This window comes from Oratosquilla oratoria, chromosome 26 (genome assembly GCF_046742065.1).
Source record: "Oratosquilla oratoria isolate Oo_2021 chromosome 26, ASM4674206v1, whole genome shotgun sequence".
NCBI lineage: Eukaryota > Metazoa > Arthropoda > Malacostraca > Stomatopoda > Squillidae > Oratosquilla > Oratosquilla oratoria.
The window spans coordinates 16,613,167-16,636,878 of record NC_134802.1 but is presented as its reverse complement, the minus strand read 5'-3'; the positions used below and the strand labels follow the sequence as shown (position 1 = coordinate 16,636,878).

Below are 23,712 nucleotides of genomic sequence, written 5' to 3'. Positions count from 1 at the left end.
TATCTTCTATATTTTCCTCACTACATTTTTTGTTATACCAGCACTTAATGTACACCTTTTCCTGTTTTTGTTTTGGTACATATTTATCCACTCCTTTATTATAGACTTATTTTAAAATCATCCATTTCTCTTCCACCTGTGTTTCTTCGTTAAAGAATTTTTCCCAACTCACATTTTTAAAGAATCTTCCAATTTTCCCAAAATCCGTTTTGTTATACATCAGTATTCCTTTTCTGTGTTTCTCGTTTCTCCCCAGATATATTCTCTTTTAGTTCGAGCTCAAGTTGTATGTGATCACTCTTCCTAATTGGAGTCTTGTATTCAATTTTATCCACAATTTTAGGCTCTGATGTGAATATTAAATCTAGTCTCGACGGTTCTTCGTTATTTTCATATCTGGTATTTTATTTTACCCATAGAGTTATTGTGTATTCAATGGCCATGTTAGTATGTTTCCCGAAAAAGTAGTATCACTGTTTTTTCATTTTTTCATTTTCACATTTAACTTCAATTATTTTTTCAATTCACTTAGCTTGTTACTTATTTCGGAATTCCTCTTCTTTAGTTCACATACTCTCTATTGACTTCAAAATAGTCTTTCCTTAAAATCACAATCTCTTTCCTTATTTCCATGAATTCTTTCTCCCACGAGTTTCTATTAAAATTTATCACCCTTTCCATGTCTATGATTCGACTCAAATTTCTTTTTTCGTACTTACGAAAACCAAAAAAATAGGTCATTCCCTTTGGGGTTTCAAAGCCTCTATTTACATTTTCTCACGATAGACACGTTCAACACTGCAGAGAGATTATCTTGGGCAACCACAAGTGCTACCCCTCCCACTCAATACAACCCAGGCTTCTTGCTTTCTTTGTACTATTGATAATTTTCGTCTTATTCGGCAGCCTACAGAACTCTAGTGAATAGCTGTTGAGAGTTCGGTGGTTCGTTCGAGTATGTGTGTGTGTGTGTGTATTTACCTAGTTTACCTAGTTGTATTTACCTAGTTGTATCTTGCGGGAAGGGAAGCTATGCTCGCCATATCTAATTTGCTCTTAAATTCTTGTATTGTTTTTGCACACACTATTTTTTCGTCTAGTATGTTCTATACATCCACCACTCTGTGGGGAAAACTGTTTTTTCATGTCTCTTCTGTAACTGTCCTTATTGAGTTTCTTTCCTTGTCCTCTTGTGTTTCTCTTATCTCAATTTAGTAAGTCTTCTCTATCAAGGACTTCTACACATTTCATAATTCTGTAGATGGTCAACAAGTAGCCTCTTTCTCTTGTTTGTTCAAGAGTCGGTAGTTCTAGTTTTGACAATCTTTCTTTATATGACATTTTTGATAGTGCTGGGACCATCTTCGTAGTTGCTCTCTGGATTCTCTCAATTTTCTTTATATTCTTTTTAGTACTGGGTGACCATAGTGTCGCTGCATACTCCAATTCAGGCTTCATCAATGTGACTAATGTTTTCTTTTCCATTTCTTCATCCAAGTAAGTAAAAGCCACTTTTATTGATCTTAGCAAGTTATGGGTTTCACCGACAATTTTGTTTATATGTTTGTCAGGGGATGTATCTTTTGTAATGATCATTCCCAGGTCTTTTTCAAATTCCAATTTCTTGACTTCTTTTTCCAAATTCCATTATGCTACATTTCTTTATGTTAAAATCCAGTGCCCACTTCACAGTCCGTGTTAGTACTCACTTTCTTTAATAATTTTGCATCATCTGCAAAGAAGTTCATGTAACATTCCACACCTTCGTCCATGTCATTCATATATATAGCAAACATTATTGGAACCAATACTGATCCTTGTGGAACTCCACTAATTACCTCCTCCCAAGTAGAACTCTTACCTCTGAGCACTACTCTCATTTTTCTTACATGCAAAAAGTCTCTCACCCATTTCAGTATTTTTCCTTGTATCCCTCCTATGGTTTCTATTTTTCTTAATAGTCTTTTGTGAGGGACTTTATCCAAAGCTTTTTTGTAGATATAGGAACGCACAATCAGCACATCCGTCCCTTTCTTGTATAATGTCCAGGAGTCTTGAGTAAAAACAGATCAAATTTGTGGTACATGATCTTCCCTGTCTAAATCCGAATTGTCTCGGATTTAGGATCTTCTCCTCCAGATGTTTTATCAATCTACTTTTTATAACTTTTTCACAAATTTTGGCTACCATGCTTGTAAGAGAAACCGGTCTGTGATTTGTTGGGTTTTCCTTATTTCCTCCTTTATAAATTGGTACCATATCAGCATTTTTCCAGTTTTCTAGTAATTTTTTTTTTCTTTTAGTTCTTCTTTACATTCTTTTAATATCCAATTTGCTATTCCATCCGGGCCGTGCGATCTCCTGACGTCAAGGTTCATTATTTGATCCATTATTTCTTTCTGTGTTACTATTATTTTCCTCAAGGGGGGGGGGGGTCACTTCTCTCCCTTCATCCCAATGTTGCATTTTTCTCTAGTGTGTATGCGTGTTTACCTAATTGTATATACCTAACTGTAGTATTCAGGAAAGAAGCAATACTTGCTGGGTCCCATTTCCTATTCTTTAATCTATCATACCTAGAATTAAACTCACGTGCAGCTCAAACTTAATCTACATCTTTAATCTTTAAATGTCATATTCAGATTGGAATTCATGTATTGTTTGAGCTTGGACTAAATGACCTTCAATACTATTCCAAATATCTATCCATATATATGGAAAACCGCATTTCTTCACATTCTGTAGACATGTAGTCTTCCTTAACACCGGATGGCTGATGTACGATGATTCGATGATGCATCACAATACTTGCTTTATGAAATATAAAGTCACTGCTGATTTGCTCATTATCTTTCACTCTGAGTAATGATAAACACAGAAAACACGATCAAAACAGTTCACAGAATTCAGGGGGCACTCAGCTACTACTACAAAGTAAATATAATGAAGCCACCAACGTGGGCATCCTCGCATACCCGCTCACACCTCATGATACCTACGTAGGTTTAATTGTATGGCTTTATCTATTCTCATAACCTCTTAAAACTCTATTATCTTTCATCAAGGAATCTCTTCTATCAATGTAATCTATTCCCCCTTAGTGACCTGAATACTGTAGTCATATCACCTCTCTTCAATCTTTCAAACTTGGCAGACCAAGTATTAGTCTTTCCTCATATAGTTTATCTGTCAGGCTGGGAACCGGTTTGGTTGCTGTTTTTTGTATTCTCTTGATCTTGCTTATATCCTTCACTCTGCGTGGGGACCATATCACCAATGCATATTCCAGTCTTGGACAGATCAAGGTTTTGATGATTTTTTTTTTTATCATCTCTTCATCCATGTAATGAAAAGCCACTTTAATCTTATGCAGCAGTCCATACATCTCTCCCACAATCCTGTTGATATGTCTGTCAGGTGACAGGTTATCTTTTATCAATACACCCAAAGCTTTCTCCTCCTTTCCTTGTCTAATGGGTTCATTTTCCAAGGAATAGTTTAATTATGGACTTCTATTGCCCATTTCCAGTACTTTGTATTTTTTTATACTGAAATTCATTTTTGGCTCCATGTAAAAATAGTGTATTTACTTAATTGCAGTATACAGGAAAGGATCAACGCTCACTGGATCTCATCTCTTTCTCTCCAATTTTATCATAACTAGCCTCAAATTCATATATATTTCCAACTTAATCTTTATCCTTGATTTCCAATTCCCATATTTAGATTTGAATTTATGTATTGTTTGAGCTTAGGCTATATCATTTTCTAAGCTGTCCCAAGTATTTATACATATATATGGAAAACTGTATTTAGACATGTGGTTTTTCTTAATCGTGTGTGTGTTTGCGTGTGTGTGTCATACCTTTGGTTTTGATTTAGGCTTTTGCAACACCTCAGGTTGGACGAGGACTTTGTCGATGATATGGATGATCCCATTGTTGGCCTCAATGTCAGCAGCCAGGACAGTCACATTGTTTACCTGCAGTGCCTGAGTATTTTACAAATGATAATTAGAATACTGAATATTTACACAGATAATAAAATATTGAACACAGAATCCATCCCCCAAAAGTGGTTTCACAAATTTTATTTACCGTACATCTAAATCCCCTTCACTGCATGACCAGATCTGGTCTCAGCAGTAGTGAGATTGTACCAGTGATACTTACTTTTCCCTTGTGTGGGATCATGTTGATTTTAAACACAGGAACTTCATCTTGAGAAGCTGACTGCCTATGGCTGACCAGGTCATGTGAGTAGACCCTCCCTGGGATGATATGGTTCAACAGACTCCTTCTCAGGAGGTCTGGGTCATCCATGAGAGCATTCCTAAGTGCTGGGTCAAGGGCATTGAAGGCCTCATCAGTTGGAGCGAACATGGTGTACGACCCTGCGAGCATATAAAAACTTAGCCTCATAGGATCCTGGCATATTTTACAGAATTTTGTCTTGGACAGCACCATACAATTTCATTAAGCTCATAAGTTGATCTCTGCATGGCTTATTTCAATCAATCAGAATCCATTCAGTGCAAACTCAACCCCTCAAGAGAGTTTTAATATAGTCACCTGGTGTTAATAAATATTTACAGGGATTTCTCGATTTATGCGTATTTAGAATATGCGATTTTGGAGTAACATGAGGTGAAAAAACTAGTATTTTTTTTCATATTACATACATCATTTAGAATAACACGTCAAAAAAAAAAAAAAAAAAAAAGCGCTGCTGGTTTAATTCCGTGATGCGGCCACCAGATGTCACCAGGTGTTCCCCATGTGTACCGCCAACATGCTGTCCCTTCGCGCGGTGCTTCGCTTCAAGCTCATTGTTACCTGCGCACTGCTAGTGTTAATGTTTCTCTCCGCTCTCCTCTCTTAGTGCCTTAGATCGTGTCTGAACGGAGTGTGGAGGAAGCTATGTTCTTATTTCGTTCACGAGTTCAAGGGATTTTATATTGCTGATAATCTGGTCAGTGCCAACACGAGGAGTCTTCACCTTGCACAGCAGATAGGATTCGACGGGTTGAAAGACAACGACATCAATGAGTTACTGCAGTCTTACCAGAATACCAGGAGAAACTCTCTAATGAGAACTTATTAGAGATAGAGAAAGAGCGAGTACAGCTCATGGAGAAGGCAGAAGGAGCATCAGAAGAACAACCTCAGCAAACCCTGACAGCCACAAACTTGTCCCATCGTATGGAGTTGTTGAGGCTAGCAATGAAAATTACAGAAGAAAATTATCCAAATGTGGAGAGATGCACTACATTTACCAGAGGAGTGATGAGCAAAATGGTCTGTTAAGTGTTGCTGAAGGAAAAAAAAAAAAAATCTATAACAGCATTCTTGCGTGAGCGTGAGACAAATTCAGTCAGAGGCAGGACGGTCTAGTGAGTATAAGGCAGAGGCGCAGTCAGAGGCAGAGCTACCCAGTGATGGAGACAGTATGAAGCAACATAACAGTACAGCTTAATATAAACATGTACAAGTAAGCAATAGTAAAACTTAACTTCTTCTTTATAAGTTTGTTTGATATCCCACAACTCATATCCTTCAACTTAATGTCAGCTGAATGCAATACTCCAGACTTGGTATGTACTGTACAGTTTAGTTCAGTAATCATGTTCACTTTATGCGATTTTTACATTACGCGATTCCTTCAGAAACGTATCCCTTTCGTATACACACACACACACACACACACACACACACACACACACACACACACACACACACACAAACACACACACACACACACACACACACACACACACACACACACACACACACACACACACACACACACACACACACACACACACACACACACACACACTTTCAACGAACGGACGGCTTGAAGAACGTTCTGAAGAAAAGTGAAGATTGTGGATCCCAACGCAAAGAGAAGTGCCTTTTTGTATTTGCAGGGTGGGGGGAAATTGCTCGTGGGGTAGTGGGAAGGTGAGGAAAGAGGAGAGGGGGAGGGATTGCTGGGGAAATGGAAGGTAATGAGGAGGTGGAGGAAATGGCCCTGACGGGCCGCCGAAAGGTAGACAAACGACCCCAAGACGAGCTGGATGATGACATGTCTAATAGGAATGTGAAGATTAGAGGTATAGATAGGAGCAATATAGCAGAAAGTGATGAGAATATTTTCAAGGGATTTAAATAAAGAGGGTGGGGGGGTCACAACCCCCCCCCCCCCCCCCCCCCCCCGACTGACAAGACTAGAAGAGAAGGTCGATAAGGTGATCGAGGACTTGGAGAGTAGGTTAGGTCATATGAACACCATTTTACAAAGGGTTGAAAGATTGGAAGAACTGGAAAAGGCGAATAAAAACTTAACTGATGAAATAGAAGACCTAAAAAGACAGTTAAGAGAGGTAAAGGTGGAGAATGAGGAATTGAAGAAGAATAGTAAAGAAAACAGAGAAACGATAGCTAAAGAAAGTAAAAATTGGAAGAAAACCCAAGAAGGAAATAAGGTTTCATTCACTGACATAGTCAAACAGCAATTAAAAGAACATACTGAAGACTCAGTTATTAAAGTGATGAGACAAAAGGAGAATATAGTAAGGGATTTAGCAGACAAGAAGAAATGTATAATTATATTAGGAATGGAAGAGAAACACAACACAGATAGAACCACAAGAATCAAAGAGGAAAATGAAAAAGTAAGCCAATTACTAGAATCAGTTCAGGAAGATGAACCAGGAATTATGAAACAAATCGAAGAGAAATTTAGACTCGGAAAGTATAGCACAGACAAGACCAGACCAATTAAGATTAAATTCAAGTCACAAACAACGGCAGAGAATATCTTATCCAAAACAGGGAAACTAGCAACAAGTGAACAATACAAAAAGATATGGATAAAAAGAGAAATGAATAAAGAGGAAAGAGAGGAAGAAAAGCAGAAAAGACTGGAAGCTAAGGCAAAAAACGAGAACAGAACGGAGTCAGAGAAAGAGAGATTCTATTGGAGAGTAGTGAACATGAAACTAAGGAAGTTCGACATACAAAAGAAAAACATAAGGGAAACAGAGAACACAATGGAAGTGGCAGAAAACTAAGAGTGTCTTACACAAATATAGATGGATTAATAACAGGATTGAATGAGCTGAATGATTATTTGAAAGAAAAAGAACCGGACATAATGGGAATTGTAGAAACAAAATTAAAAGGCCCACTACCACCCAATAGTGTAGGACATGATGCATACAATTATTGGATTAGAAACAGAGAGAAAAAGCAAGGGGGTGGAGTTATGTTCCTGACTAAGAAGGATATAAACGTGAAAGGTGTCATATATGGAAAGAATACAGTAGAGATGATTATGATAGAAGTAGAAGACAGAGATAAGAAGAGCAGAAAATTTGTGATCAATTATGTGCCTCCTAAAACAGCTTAGTAGGAAGAGAGTGAATATAAAAGTATGTTAGAGGACACAAAGATAGCATTAACTAAAATAATGGAAGACGGAGGAAGAATAGTTATGATGGGCGACTTTAATTGCAAAGAAATCTGCTGGGAAGAAATGACAGTAAAGAGTGGTGATGACTCATGGGGAAATGCTCTACTTGAGATGATTACTGACCATTCAATGACACAATGGATACAAGAGAACACTAGGTATAGAAATGAAGAAGAACCATCGAGGCTAGACTTAATAATTACATCTGAACCTAGAATAGTGGACAAGATTGAATATAAAACACCAATAGGTAAAAGTGACCACATATTGATTGAACTGGAACTTAATGAAGAAAAATATATGAAAAGAAATGAACAATATAGAAGAGGAAGAATGATGTATGAAAAAACAAACTTTGATAAAATAAGAGAATTCTTCCAACAAGAAAACTGGGAAGAAATATACAAAGAAGAAACATCAGTGGAAGAGAAATGGAATATTTTGACAAAAATTTACAAAAAAGGAGTGGAAAAGTATGTCCCAAGACAAAAACAAGAAAAAGAATATGTAAAATGCTGGTACAACAAAAGTTGTAGGGAGTTAAAAGACAAAAGAGACAAAGCCTGGACCAGATGGAAAAAAGACAGAAGACCTGAAAAATGGAAAATATATACTGGTTATAGAAATGAATATGTACAAAAGTGCAGAGAGAAAAAAAGAAAATATGAAAAAGATGTTATAGAAAAGTGTAAAGATCAACCAAAACTATTCTACAGATTTGTAAACAATAAACTGAAAAACAAACAAGACTTGGAGAAATTAAGACAAGGAGGAGTTGAATACACTGAGGAAATGGAAATGGCAGAAATTATGAACAAACATTTTAAATCAGTGTTTACAAGGGAAAATATACAACCTGAAGAGATTGAGTGGAAAGAAAAAGTCCCCCCTATGGAAGAAATAGAAGTAACAAAGAATGAAATATTGACACACTTGGGTAATTTTGATGTCAGAAAATCGCATGGGCCAGATGAAATAGCAAACTGGATTCTGAAAGAATGCAGGAATGAACTGGCAGACAAAATACATAGCATAATAAGCAGTTCCTTAAAAGAAGGAAAAGTTCCAGAAGATTGGAAAAAAGCAAATATAGTACCTATATATAAAGGAGGAAATAAAGAAGAACCTACCAACTATAGACCAGTCTCTCTAACAAGTACAATCGCAAAAATTTGTGAAAGAATTATCAAAAGTAGATGGGTAAAATACTTGGAAAAAAACAACGTACTAAATCCAAGGCAATTTGGATTCAGACAAGGACGATCATGCGTCACCAATTTAATATGTTTCTATTCAAGGCTAATAGATATAATACAAGAAAGAGATGGATGGGCTGATTGTGCATTTCTAGACCTAAAAAAAGCTTTTGACAAAGTACCACATAAGAAGTTGCTTAAGAAATTAGAATATGAAGGAGGAATACAAGGTAAATTGCTAAATTGGATGGAAGACTTTTTGCAAGAAAGAAAAATGAGAGTAGTGATAAGAGATCAGCACTCAAAATGGAATGAAGTAATAAGCGGTGTCCCGCAGGGAACAGTTCTGGCCCCAATAATGTTTGCTATATATATTAATGATATGGATGAAGGAATTGAAAGCTATATGAGCTTCTTTGCAGATGATGCAAAACTACTGAAAAGAGTGAAAACTGAAGAAGATTGTGAATCACTACAGAGAGATCTAAATAAAGTACAAGAATGGAGTAGGAAGTGGGAGATGGAGTTCAATACAAAAAAGTGTAGTATAATGGAATTTGGAAAAAGCAAAAACAGAATAACAGGATCATATAATTTGGGAGAAGAAGGAATAAAAAAAGTAGAAAATGAGAAGGACCTGGGAGTCATTGTTATGAATAATATGTCACCTGAGAAACATATAAATAAGATTTTTGGAGAAACTTATAATTTAATAAGAACAATCAAAGTGGCATTTACATACCTGGATGAAGAAATGGTGAGGAAAATCCTAATCACCCTGATAAGACCAAGATTGGAATATGCAGCAACGATATGGTCACCAAGTACAAAAAAATGTATAAAAAAACTTGAAAGAATACAAAGAGCAATTACAAAACTGGCACCAACACTCTCAAAACTATCATATGAAGAGAGACTACAAAAACTTAAACTACAGACACTAGAGCAAAGAAGAGAGAGAGGAGATTTGATAGCTATTTACAGAATCATGAAAGGCATAGAAATTACTGATAGAGAGAATCTGATAAAATGGGATGACAGAAATACAAGAGGACACGGAAAGAAAATAAAAAAAGACAGCTATAGAAGAGATTTGAAAAAGAACAGCTTTCCTCACAGAGTAATAGACAGTTGGAACAAGTTAGATGAGAAAGTGGTGTGTGCAAAAACAATACATGAATTTAAAAATAGTTTAGATAAAATGAGATATGAAGACGGGACCTCACGAGCATAGCTCCCCTTCCCGTAAAATACAACTAGGTAATTACAACTAGGTAATTACACACACACACACACACACACACACACACACACACACACATATATATATGATGATGATTATGAAGGTGGAAAAAGAAGTCACGGGACTAATTCCGAGTTTTTGGGTTTATTCCTAACCAGTTTCGCTCTAAGCTTCTTCAGAGAAATGTGACTGGGGTGAAGCTGGCGGTATACATAGTGAGAATAGGGCCGCGTTCCCTCCTTGGAGGTGGGCTCCGTTTGTTGTTTTTACATAAGAACATAAGAATAAAGGAGACTGCAAAAGACCATTAAGCCTACACTAGGCAGCTCCGTATCCATCACAACCTGTCATCCCCATCCATAAAGTTGTCTAATCGTTTTTTAAAACAACTGATAGTTTCAGCGCTTACTACATGGTTACTAAGTTTATTCCATTCATCGACCACCCTATTAGTAAACCAATTCTTGCCTATTTCCTTCTTAAATCTAAATTTGTCCAGTTTATACCCATTACTGCGAGTCCTGCCCTGTTGTTTTATTATGATGACCTTGTTTGCATCACCCTTGTTATAACCCTTGATCCACTTGAACACCTCTATCAGATCACCCCGCACTCTGCGTCTTTCCAGAGTGTAAGTTAAGGTGCCTAAGCCTCTCTTCGTAAGGCAAATTTCTGAGTCCATGTTTCATTTTGGTTATTCTTCTCTGTACTGATTCTAGTGAATTTTATGTCCATTCTGTAGGACGGAGACCAAAACTTTACCGCATAGTCAAGGATGGGTCTAACTATCGCTAGATAGAGTTTAATAATAACCTCTGCACTTCTATTCGTTACCGTCCTAGCAATGAAGCCTAATGCCCTGTTAGCTTTATTTCTGGCGCTAATGCACTGCTTCCTGGTAATATAGTGTACAATAATTTACAATGTAGCTATTAAACCATAGAAGTCAGATACAGCTGCGGTGTGTGTGAAATGTTGTCCGAAGGTGTAACAGTGTAAGTAAAATAAGTGAGTGGTGTGAAAATGTGAAAAACCTCGAAAAATATCACAAGATAACTTATGATATTATAATACAGACAAAATGAAATAGAATCAAATAAAGTCAAATGAAATCCATTTAATTTTGTGTATCATCTTGTATACTGTTTAATTTGGTGATGGAGAAAATAACTAGGACAACATTAAGGTAAATAATCTAACATACGCTAATGATGTAGACCTAATTGCTGAGAGTAGAGATGATTTGAAAGATCTAATCACCCCACTAAGAGAGACAACAGAGAGAATTGGGCTGCAAATAAATTTCGATAAAACCAAACTAATGTGTATGAAAAGAGAGGAGAGGAACGTAGAGGATGTGGTTTTCGAAGACAAGAGAATAGAAGAGGTAGAGAGTTTCAGATATCTAGGTGCAACAGTAACAAATAAAAACGAGATGAAGACAAAAGTAAATATAAGAATCGCCTCACCAAACAGATGATATTTTAGCCTTATACCAATATTAAAGAAGAGAAGCATATCAAGAAATACAAAATTAAGAATCTACAATACAATCCTATGACCTATAGTTTTATATGCTTTTATGGATTTAATGAGGGAGGAGATGATAACCTGCCCTGACTAGTAGATCTAAAGGAGAAACTAAAAAAAATGAACGAAGTATGGGAGGTTAGGTTTAACCATTTACACTAGTTACCCAAAGAGTTGATAAACTGGAAGAACTAAAGAAGGAGAATCAAAACCTAACTAAAGAAATAGAGGAATTAAAAAGACAGTTAAAAGGAGTAAAAGATGAGAATGAGGAATTAAAGAATAATAATAAAAAGAATAAAGAGTCCATAGCAAAAGAAACACAGGGTTGGAGAAAAGTCCAAGAGAACAACAAAGTTGTATTTAGAGATATAGTGGCACAGCAGATAAAAGAACAATATAAGGAAACAGTCATTAAAGTGATGAGAGAGAAGGAGAATATAGTAAGAGACTTAGCGGACAAAAAGAAATGTATAATTATATTAGGGATGGAAGAGAAGCATAATCCAAATAGGACCAAAGAATAAAAGAAGAAAAGGAAAATATAAACAAGATATTAGCAGTAGTTCAAGAGGATGGACAAGAGACAGGGAAAGAAATTGAAGAAATATATAGAATAGGGAAATACAATACAGATAAGACCAGACCAATTAAGATCAAATTCAGGTCACAAACGACAGCAGAGAATATCTGAGCAAAAACAGGGAAACTAGCAGACAGTGATCAATATAAACAGGTATGGATAAAAAGAGAAATGGATAAGGAGGAAAGAGAGGACCAGAAAACAAAAAGACTAGAAGCTAAGGAAAAAAGAAAACGAGAAAAGAACAGAGTCAGAAAAAGAGAAATTCTATTGGAGAATAGTGGATATGAAAATGAGGAAACGGTTCATAGCAGAGAAAAACGGAAAGGAAACAGAAAACACGATGGAAGTAGCAGAAAATTAAAAGTGTCTTACACAAACATAGATGGCTTAATAACAGGCCTGAACGAACTGCATGATTACCTGAAGGAAAAAGAACCGGACATAATGGAAATTGTAGAGACAAAATTGAAAGGTCCACCACCATCTAAAAGTGTAGGACATGGTACATATAATTATTGGATTAGAAACAGAGAGGTAAAACAAGGGGGTGGAATTATGTTTCTGACTAAGAAGGATATAAATGTGAGGAATGTCGCATATGGAAAGAATAGAGTAGAGATGATTATGATGGAAATGGAGGACAGGGATGGGAAGAGCAGGAAGATTGTAGTAAATTATGTGCCTCCTAAAACGGCTTCTTGGGAAGAGAGAGAACACAAAAATATGTTAAAAGACACAAGGATAACATTAAATAAGATAATGGAGGAAGGAGGAAGAATATTTATAATGGGTGACTTTGATTGTAAAGAAATCTGCTGGGAAGAGATGATAGTGGAGGATACAAGGAAAACTATTGAAATGGATGGAAGATTTCCTGCATGGAAGAAGAATGAGAGTAGTGCTCAGAGAAAATAGTTCTACTTGGGAAGAATTGATTAGTGGTGTCCCACAGGGATCAGTATTGGCTACGATAGTGTTTGTTATTTATGTAAATGACATGGATGAGGGTGTAGAATGTTACAAGATCTTCTTTGCCGATGAAGCAAAACTGCTGAGGAAAGTAAGTACTGAAACAGACTGTGGGTCGCTACATAGGGTTTGGGAATGGAGTCAGAAGTGAGAAGTGGACTTCAACATAAAGAAATGTAGCATAATGGAATTTGGAAAAAGTAAAAAAAGAATATCAGGACAATATAATATCGGTACAAAGGACGTAAAGATAGTGGGTTCTGAAAAAGACCTGGTAGTAATCGTCACAAAAGACATGACTTCTCATAGACAGATAAACAAAATTGTCAGAGAAATCCACAACTTGCTAAGATCAATAAAGGTGGCGTTTACCTACTTGGATGAAGAAAGGGTCAAGAAAATACTAGTCACATTGATAAGGCCATGACTGGAGTACACAGCGAAGCTATGAACACCCAGTACTATAAAAAAAAAAAAAAAAAAATCCAAAGAGCAATTACGAAGATGGCCCCAATACTTTCAAAACTGTCATATGATGAGAGTCAAAGCTGGAATTACCGACTCTGGAACAAAGAAGAGAAAGAGGTAACCTATTGACCATCTATAGAATCATGAGAGACATGGAACTCTTAGATAGAGAAGACTTACTAAATTGGGATAAGAGAAATATAAGGGGACACGAAAAGAAATTAAAAAAGGACAGTTATAGAAGAGACCTGAAAAAAAACCCCAGCTTTCCATACAGAGTGGTGGATGTCTGGAACAGATTGGACGAAACAATAGTGTGTGCAAACACATGAATTTAGGAGCAAACTAGATACTGCGAGATATAAAAACGGTACACACGAGCGTAGCTCCCCTTCCCTTAAGATAGAACTAGGTAAATGCAACTAGGAAAATACTCGGGAAATATACGTGAAAATTTTCGATGAAATAAATTTAAAAATTACAAAAAATAATCAAACACTTACTCCGTCAATTTTACTTCACGATGGGAAAGCCCTTGGCCTTGATGACCTGCTGGAGTCTCTTAGGGACAGAATCGCCCAAATTCTGACAGTGGGAAGCAGGAATTTCCTCCCACACCTTCCGGATGGCTATCTGTAGCTTGAGGATTGTAGACGTGTCTTCCTGACGAAGGCGTGACATTATGATGTCCCATAAGATTTCTATAGGGGAAATATCGGGTGAATGACCAGGACAATCCTCTATGTAGTCAACCTCGCTATCACTGAGCCACATTTTGGCCGCCCTTGAGGTGTGGCAAAGGGGGCCGTCCTGCTGAAGGATCTCACAAGCGGTTTTTGCGAAACACCCCCCTAAATTCTCCAGATTTGACAGTCTGGCCTTTTGGGAGTATTACAAGGTTCCTCAAACCACCATATCCAAGGGTGTCCCACACGATAAGATAGGGAGGGTGTTTAACGCTCGTCACCGTCAAGCGTGGGTCACACGCTGACGCAGTAGGGGAGTTCTACACCTTCGTTCCCTTTCTCTCACTTATACAAAAGGTCGCTTCGCCGCAGTGAAGAGGAGGTTCACACAAGCTTTCACTTTCGAGTAATTTGGCCTCTTCTGAATATTTTCCTGAATTGTCCTGATGAAGACGTCACCGAGAAGTTAGTTTTTTTTTTCTTCAATTTCTTTGCAGTTGTAGAGGGGTGGTCCAACTGACGTTTTACAAGCCTTAACACCTTCAGGGAAATCTTAAGGGCCTTGCCTCTGACATGTTTTGTGGAGGGACACGTTATCAATCCCTCCACCCAAATGCCATTTTGTTATATCTTACGAAATACTAATGTGCATTATCAAAGGAAAATTGGAAAAACACCTCCACCAAAATCAAAGCATACTAGAAACACAAAATGGTTTCTCACCAAAAAGAATAGCTGACAACATCGTCATGCTACAATACAGTATCACAGAAAGCAACAGAAAAAAAACACTGATCGTCACTTCAATAGATTTCACCAAAGCCTTTGACAGTGTAAGAAGGGAAACTCTAATAAAAACATTAAAAAATTCAAACATCCAGCCAGACATCATATCAACAATAGCTAATATATACCAAGGAGATAATACCAAGGTAATGATAAATAACGAGGAAACGTGCAAAATACAAATCACCAGTGGTATCAGACAAGGATCCAACAGCTCCAACACTAGTAGGCTTCAAAAACCATATCACACAAATAACTTCAATCGTCATTGCTGATGACGGACTCCTACTGACAAATTCTGTTGATGAAGCGGTACAAGCCCTCACATTGCTACCTGAGATTGGAGAAGAACGTGGTTTAAGAATAAACAAAGCAAAGAGCAATGCTCTAACCTACAACCTAGCAGAGTCCCCAAAAGAAATTAGTAGAATAAAAATCACGGTGTAAGAGGCTTGTGGATGAGGCTCATATATATATATATATATATATATATATATATATATATATATATATATATATATAAGTAGACAAATGAGGTAGATAGAAGGGTAGGTGGCGATAATTTAATTTTTTGAGTTGGGTGTTTGATAAACAACAGTTCGTAAGCGAAGGAGTTGCACAAGCTCGCTCTCTGCCTAATGTTTACAAACAGTCGCCGAGGACCCGATTTCATTGCTGTATAATGTTCATTTTTATGCTGATGTAACAATATGTAAACTAAGTCAGTGTGTGCATTGATTTCGAGATTGCTTGAGTAAGCAGTATTGCATGCGAGATTGTAACAGTTGTTCTGATTGGAGAAAGAGTAGAGGAGAAATTTTGATTGGTTCACGATTGAAAGATCACGCCCTTAGGGGAGGTTCTTATATCTAACAGTAAAGATCATTGGACTAAAGAAATCATAACGTCATTGCAGAACTGACCTAGTACCTAAACTGAGGATTCCTGACGGGAGTTCCTTGGTGTAACTTAAAGAACCAAGTACAATAATATTCGGGAAGAAAAGAAAGAAAAACTAAGCTCCGTTTATACGCCCTCTCCTATACATGTACTAAGTGGAACTTGACTAAGTCGGATGATCTGAGGCATGGGGTATACAAAAGAAAATAGTGAGTGACTAATCACACGTAAAACAAAGACAGTGGTGAAAGGAAAGTAAAAAGCAAAAGCACGAGAGAAAGACGGCCAATAGAGACGACAACAGAGTGGTGAAAGTGGACCATAGATGGTCACACACGGACTCCATAACATAATTAAGAACAGAAATAACAAATAAGAGGAAATGCCTCAAAGAACACATAAATAAAATTTTCAGCAAAGCAAACTCATTTGCTAATCAACCGGCCTCAATAACGGCAAGAAGCTGCAACAGGATCAGCATTGGCAGTGTTCTTGAAAAATGTTGTCATCCCCAGTCTACTCCGCTCACTTGAAGCAATCTTCTTCACAAAAAGTGAACTCAACAGAGTGTAGACAATAGAGAACAAGGCATAAAAAATAATATTCAGAGCACCCTGAGAGTGGGGATTAGATCTTCCTCAGCTTACATCAGAGATATGCAAAACAAGCTCTCATGGGCTAGACACATCATTGTAGATGGGGGAATATGCCAGTCAAACTCATTTTTCAAGACCTATTTGAAAGACAAGGAAAATAATGTTCCAAACAACTTCGATTTTACTTGTAAAAGCTAAACTTAAACCTAGAGGGTCTCAAAACGATAAAAAACCTCAAAGCCATGATATTGACACAGGTATATGGAAAGCCAAACTGGCAAGTAAACTCTCCTTATCGCACTACAGGCGATGGAAATCAGAAATAAAAACGAAAGAATACATTTATGAAAACAACCTAGAATCTGCCATTCTATTCCGCGCCAGGACTAACACACTGAAACTTTATTGGAGAAAACGACACCCAAACCAAGACACAAGCTGCCCCCTATGCGGTCAGAGAGAGAGAGAGAGAGAGAAAAAAAAAACTCGAGCTTTTCTAACTAGAGTGCCACGATCTATCATCGATCAGATCCCAAAACAAACTGCTCTAACAACCCTACCCGGAAAACAAAGACAGGACCCTCAAGAAACTATTAATGTTAGAGGCTACAGCAGAAAACCTAGAAGCGAGCCGACAAACAATATATAACCTCTGGAAACACAGAACAACCAAAGTCCGAAATTAAACAAAGCTAAACCAAAAACGGACTAGGGGTGCCGAAGCCGAGGCATTCACCCCACCTTTACTACTAATACCACTACTAGGAGGCGGGACACAGTACACTCAGTCATACATGTTGCCTTTGCTATTTCTCAATTATTTTTTCCCACTTTGTGTAGTTTAATCACTTTCACAATATTATCACGCGCTGTGCGATTTCCAGGCATCACGCAAAGAGCAGGGCACATCCCAAAAATCAGTGAACACCGTGAGGAAAAACGAAGAAACTCGGTGACAACGCGAGAAAAAAAACTTCTATTGAGGGATAATCACACACTGACCGGCTTTGCCTCACGTGGCTATTGCGTGAGTTGATGCCTGAAGGTTTTTAGTAAATGTCTCCCGCATGGTTTTTGTGAACGAGATATCACACGGGTCCCCCAAAAAGCGGGCCATTATACACACTCGAAAAGTTTGCAAAACGGTCCGTGCCAACTATATATATATATATATATATATATATATATATATATATATATATATATATATGTATATATATATATATATATATATATGTATATATATATATATATATATATATTATATATATAGATATATATATATATTACAGGTGAAAAATGTAATCACACATTTGTCAATCACGTAGAAACCACTGTTGGAGTAGAAAAGACTGGAAACGGGGAATCTATATATTTCGATTGCAAACTGCAATTCTCTTCAGTAGATACAAATCAGAGAGAGAGTGTGTTACTTAAGTAGCAACCTTGACATAAGAAGGGGGGACATAGGATGAGGTCTCTACCCTCGGCTCGCTCCGTATGTGAGGTCAGGAGGTAAATGTGTTTTTAGTAAGTTAGAGATGAAAAGTCCGGACATTATATCCGGGGACCATTGCCCCTTTGAAATATTCATATTGGGCTGATATTCAATAATGGTAGATTCTACCATTTTTCTCCTGAACTCACACTTAGATTTATAAATAAGCTCAGTTTTGTCCCAATCTAAACAATGATTAAATTGCTTAACATGTTGGAACACAGCTGAGCTCTCTTGTCCATATCTAATGGAACGTTTATGTTCTATCATCCTAGTGTTCAAATCCCTTCCAGTCTGTCCGATGTAAACTAAGTTACAACCTTTACATGGAATTGAATATACCCCTTGGCTCTGCTCTTCTTTTAACCTTTGGTGGACATTTACCACCTTTTTATTAATGGTGTTAGGGTAATAATTAATCAAATTTAATTTGTCTTTGGGAAGAAACTTGGTTGAAGGAAGGAATGATTCAGAAAAGTGAACGATTAAAGAGCTCTTGTTCAATGAAAAATTAGAGGAAGTGGGGGTGGTGTTGAAAAAATTGGATCTCGCTCGGCTGAGGGCTTTGACCAAGAACCAATCCGGATAAGCTAAATTATCAAGTTGAGATTTTATGATGTTTAGTTCTCCTTCAAGAAACTGGGGGCTGCAAATTCTAAGGGCTCGAAGGAATAGTCCTGAAGCGACGCTACTTTTTACTTTGTCTGGGTGACTGCTGAAAAAATGAAGATAACTACCAGAATGGGTTTCTTTTCTATAGACGGTAAAAGCAAGCTTGTCTCCGTCACGAACAATGAGGACATCTAAAAAGGGTAGCTTACCTAGTTCTTCCCATTCAACTTTAAACTTAATGTTGGAGGCTAACGAATTTAGATTAGCAAAGAAGTTATCGAATGAACCCCAACTTTCATCCCAAAGAGTGAAAATGTCATCTACGTATCTAAACCAACCCATATCTACGGGTTTAAGGGTAGGCAGAAGAACAGACTCAAAGTATTCCATGTACAGATTGGCCAGTACAGGAGAGAGATTTGAACCCATGCTACAACCAAATTTTTGTCTAAAAAAAGAATTCTGAAATGAAAAAACATTTGAAGTGACACACAGGCGAATAAGCGCAATGATTTTTGTAACGGGGAGTGGGAATTTGTCCTGAAATGGTTGCAGCTTGGTTTTCAGGAAGGATAGAACATCATCAATACAGACATGTGTGAAAAGAGAAATTACATCCAGGCTAAGCATTTTTCTACTGGAAAAATTCACTTGTTTTAATTTTGTGATGAAATCCTCCGAGTGTTTTAAATGGGAATCGGAGAAAGTCCCAACAAACGGGGATAAAAGGTTTGCTAACCATTTGGAAAGCTTGCTAGTACAAGATCCCCGGTTGGAGATAATAGGTCTGAGGGGAATATCAGATTTATGCAATTTTGGAAGGCCATAGAAATAAGGCAACTTGGGATTGACCACTTTGAGTTTCAAAACCTCTTCGACTTTGGTAATGTTACGAACTTCCTTGTTGAAAGTGGCAGACATGTTTTTAAGTGGATTTTTACTAAGTTTCTCATATGTATCCGTGTCATTAAGAAGGGCCATGGCTTTCTCTACGTAACTGTCGTGGTCAAGAATAACTATTTTACTACCCTTGTCTGCCTTCGTAATAATAATGTTATCCATGCTCCTGATTGCATCCAAACTATTTTGATACCTGATGGGAAGTCCGTTTCTTTTATCAAAACAATCCGCAATGCCTTGTAAAAGAACCCCTTTTAAACATAATAAATTTTTGTCATAGTTGTTATTAGCTAGGAACTTATCAAAACCTACGAGAAAGTCCATAGCATGATGCTTCTCTGGTTTGAGGGCAAAATTCAATCCAAAGCCTAAGACTTCTTGTTGTGATTTCGTGAAAACAACACTCGAAAGATTAACAACATTGTCTAAAATGGCATACTTTGCCCATACACTGTTATTGCAAAGCCTAATAAGTTTTTTGTTCAATATACCTTTATGATGTTCACTGATGTCATTGGCTTGTTGGTGGGCACATTTTTGAAGGAACCGGAACACTCCTTCATGAGGGGAAAGGAGCAAAAGATTCCTAGAAGCCGTGCGTGAACGTAGATGTGCATCCTCTATGTCTAGGGACGTCAGTTGAATTCGTTCCAGCAGGAAATCACTAATGTAGGACGGAAAACTGTACCCCAATTGTTTATGCTTGTGAAAACCAAACGACTTTGGGCACACCTGTTCCGCCAAGCACTCGGTTAGAAAAAGTTTTTGGTTCTTCTTATACACATGTATATATACATATGTATATATACATATGTATATATACATTCTTATACATATGTATATATATATATATATATATACTGTATATATATATATATATATATATATATACGTGTATATCTATCTATATATATATATATATATATATATATAGATAGATAGATAGATATACACGTTTATATATATATATATATATATATATATATACGTATATATATATATATATATATATACATATATAGATATACACTTTATATATATATATATATATATATATATATATGAGTGTGTGTGTGTGTGTGTGTGTGTGTGTGTGTGTGTGTGTGTGTGTGTGTGTGTGTGTGTGTGTGTGTGTGTGTGTGTGTGTGTGTGTGTGTGTGTGTGTGTGTGTCCCTCAACCCCCCACCCCCAAACCCAGAACCCACCCAGGTGTAAAGAGGAGGGCTAGCTCCCCTGCTGCCGCCCCAGACCAGGAGCCTTCTTGCGCCCCCAAGGAGCAGCGGACGCAGAGGACGAAGTCCAAGCGTTCTCGACAGGATGCGAGCAGGCCCTCCTCCTGTACCAGAGTCCCTAACATGGTTGCATCAATTATCGGCAGCACCCTGGAAAGGGAAGCAGCTGGTAATCTCCAGTGTCCGTCTGGAGACGAAAGATGCAACCAAGCGAGGGATGCTCAAGTGCTTGCTCTGAGTATTGTCTATTCGGCAATGCTCATGTCCAAGAGCAAGGAGCAGGTGCAGGAAGTGCTGTCCACAGCACTCACTCACCTGGGCTTACCTGCCTTCCCCATTCCACCTCACGTCCTAGAGGCTATTCCCTTTGGTCCCAACAACCCATCCTATCCTCACCCAGCCCCTACCCCTCCCACCACCGCTCCCTCTGTTTCCACACCCCCTCCCTCTGATTCCTCCACCTCCACCTCCTCCTCCTCCACCTCCTCCTCCTCCTCCTCCACCTCCTCCTCCACCTGCCCCAAGAAGGCTGCGCAAGAACCTAACCCCAGGCAATCACGCCCCAAGTCCAGGGCATCCAGACATGAATCCTACCAACGTAGCAACCGCTCACGCTCCCCAATCCTAAGCCCCCGCTCCTCCTCGTCAGGGGCAAACAAATCCTCCTCCGGGCTCCCGCGCCGCGTGGCCATACCACGAGCCAGCTCGACTGGGAGGCCTAAGTTGAACCTGACGAAACTCACAAAGGAGACGCTGCGGGACATAATCCCCTTCACCAGCACTACTCCAGACACTGTCCAGTCTAGCGATAGTGCATCCTCCTCCTCCTCCTCCGACAGCGAAGTGCTTACCCTCCAAGCCCCTAAGGCTAACTAAGTTTCCCCTTAAAACTCCCTCCAGCTAGTAGGACTCACTGAAGACAACTATTCCTATGGATAGATTGGATTTACGTGTGTTTTACCAGAACGTCCGTCACTGGGCCCCACAAAGGACCAGCACCTTGTTAGAGATTGCCAGACACGGTCCTGATGTCATTTGTTTGACTTCGATGGGTGATCCAGCCCCCGACTCTCTTCCCAAGATTCAAGGCTTCAACACTTGGAGTCGGGGTCTTGCTTTGCACTCGGGCGTCTGTATTTTAGCCAGGAAGTCCCTCCAGGCAACTATACTTGATCAATTTCATTATGAGCAGATGCTCGCGATCAAGTTAAGCACCACTCGCGGTCCCATCCTCCTCTGTACCCTCTACCGCCCTCCCCGTATCCCCTTCCTCCCCTTTGTTGACATTGCCAAGGTGATGTCATACAAAGTCCCAACCTTCTTCATTGGCGATTTCAACTGCAGTCATGCTGCTTGGAGCCCTGGAACGCACAACAGCAGCTCAGTGAGTCGGCAACTACACTCTCTTACTATACTTCACCGGCTGAAGTTCCTAGGTCCGGACTTTCCCACATTCATAGGTCATGGATTGCAGGGTAAGCCCGACCTGGTGTTCTCCAACAGCCGAGCTTTCTTCCTCAACTCCACTATCTCACCCGGTGCCCCCACCCTCTCAGACCACATACCCTTAATCCTTCGCATCTCCACCTCACCCATCCTTATCCCCAGTGAGCCTCGGTTACGTTACAGTCAGCCCGACTGGGTAGGCTTCAAAAACACTCTCACGACATACACCAACACAAACATGGACAACACTCCACAAGCGGCGATAGAGCAGGAATGGCGCTCACTTACAAAGTTTGTCAAAAACGCTGTAAAAAAGCACATTCCTAGAACAAAGCACCGAAAGATTACCACGTTCACCGCTTCTATGCGCACTAACAGACTACGCATTGCACTACAGAACAGATCTACAGATCTATTACAAGCACCCCTAGAGGCCCGTGTCGCCATCCTACGAGACATGCACTGGCTACAGAGTAGCCTGAGGAAGTCCCTCTACATCGATTCACATCGAGAGGAGGAGCAACTGATGGCCTCGCTCTCCGGCGCCTGTGAGACGGACCCTTCCAAGTTCTGGAGGACCCTCAAACGTGAGCTGGAGGAGTGCTCTGTGCCTCCACCCAAGGTCATCAACCATCTTAACCACTCTGCACACTCCCCCCAACACCAAGCTGACCTTCTGGCGTCAGCATGGAGTGAGGTCTTTAAACCCCATCCTGTGCAAGGACCACATTGCTTTAGCACCTTGCACAGTGTTAACTCCTTCATGAACAGTTGTAGTGACCTCATTCCCGACGAGACTGTTGATCTCTCTCAGTTAGATGAAGATGATCCCCTTATCTGCCCCATCGTTTTGGAGGAGGTAAAGGGGGTTATCTCGGCATTAAAACTAAAATCCCCTGGCCCCTCAGGCATCGATGCACACATACTCAAACGTATGCCAGACAATATAATCTCACACATGACGACACTATATAATAGCTCACTAGCCTCTGGGTACTTCCCACAACTATTCAAGGCCTCCCATACCATCCTCATTCCTAAACCCCAGAAACCCGCCTCCGCCCCCCTTTCATACCGGCCCATCTCCCTTCTGGAGTACTTTGGAAAGGTGTTTGAGCACGTCTTATGCCGCCGCCTGACCGTGTACCTAGAGACGGAGAATGTGCTGAGGGACTGCCAGTTTGGTTTTCGGCCGGGGCGCGGTGCAGACGACGTAATATCCATGATCACTCAATGGGTTCAAAGACCGCCAGACGGTCGCCCTGGTAAGGCCATTTTGGTTTGTAAGGATGTGGAGAAGGCATTCGATACTGTCTGGCATGAAGGCCTTAAGTACAAATTGTACCACAACTTCGACTTTGCCCTGCCGTTCACAAGGTTGCTCTGCAACTACCTGGACGACAGGTCAATAAGAATAAAGTGGCGGGGCTGTCTGTCCCAACCTTTTGTGCCGAAGGCTGGAGTACCGCAAGGGTCAGTCCTTGCCCCCACTCTGTACAATCTATATACGAATGACCTGCCAGAGCCAGCTTATCCGCGCAACCAGGCTCTAACTCTTTCGTATGCGGACGACACTAACCACATAAGC

The 23,712-nt window shown here is 39.2% G+C and overlaps 1 protein-coding gene across 1 annotated transcript in view; it reads right to left on the bottom strand.

Moving 5' to 3' along the window:
- Positions 1 to 23,712, bottom strand: part of LOC143039400 (uncharacterized protein SYNPCC7002_A0175-like) — a 100,944-nt gene that overhangs the window by 65,236 nt on the left and 11,996 nt on the right. The window contains exons 3-4 of the mRNA XM_076209376.1: positions 4,173 to 4,393; positions 3,866 to 3,991 (exon numbers count right to left, since the gene is read on the bottom strand). Of these exons, the coding sequence (XP_076065491.1) occupies positions 3,866 to 3,991; positions 4,173 to 4,393 (347 nt within the window). The remainder of the gene's footprint in view (positions 1 to 3,865; positions 3,992 to 4,172; positions 4,394 to 23,712) is intronic.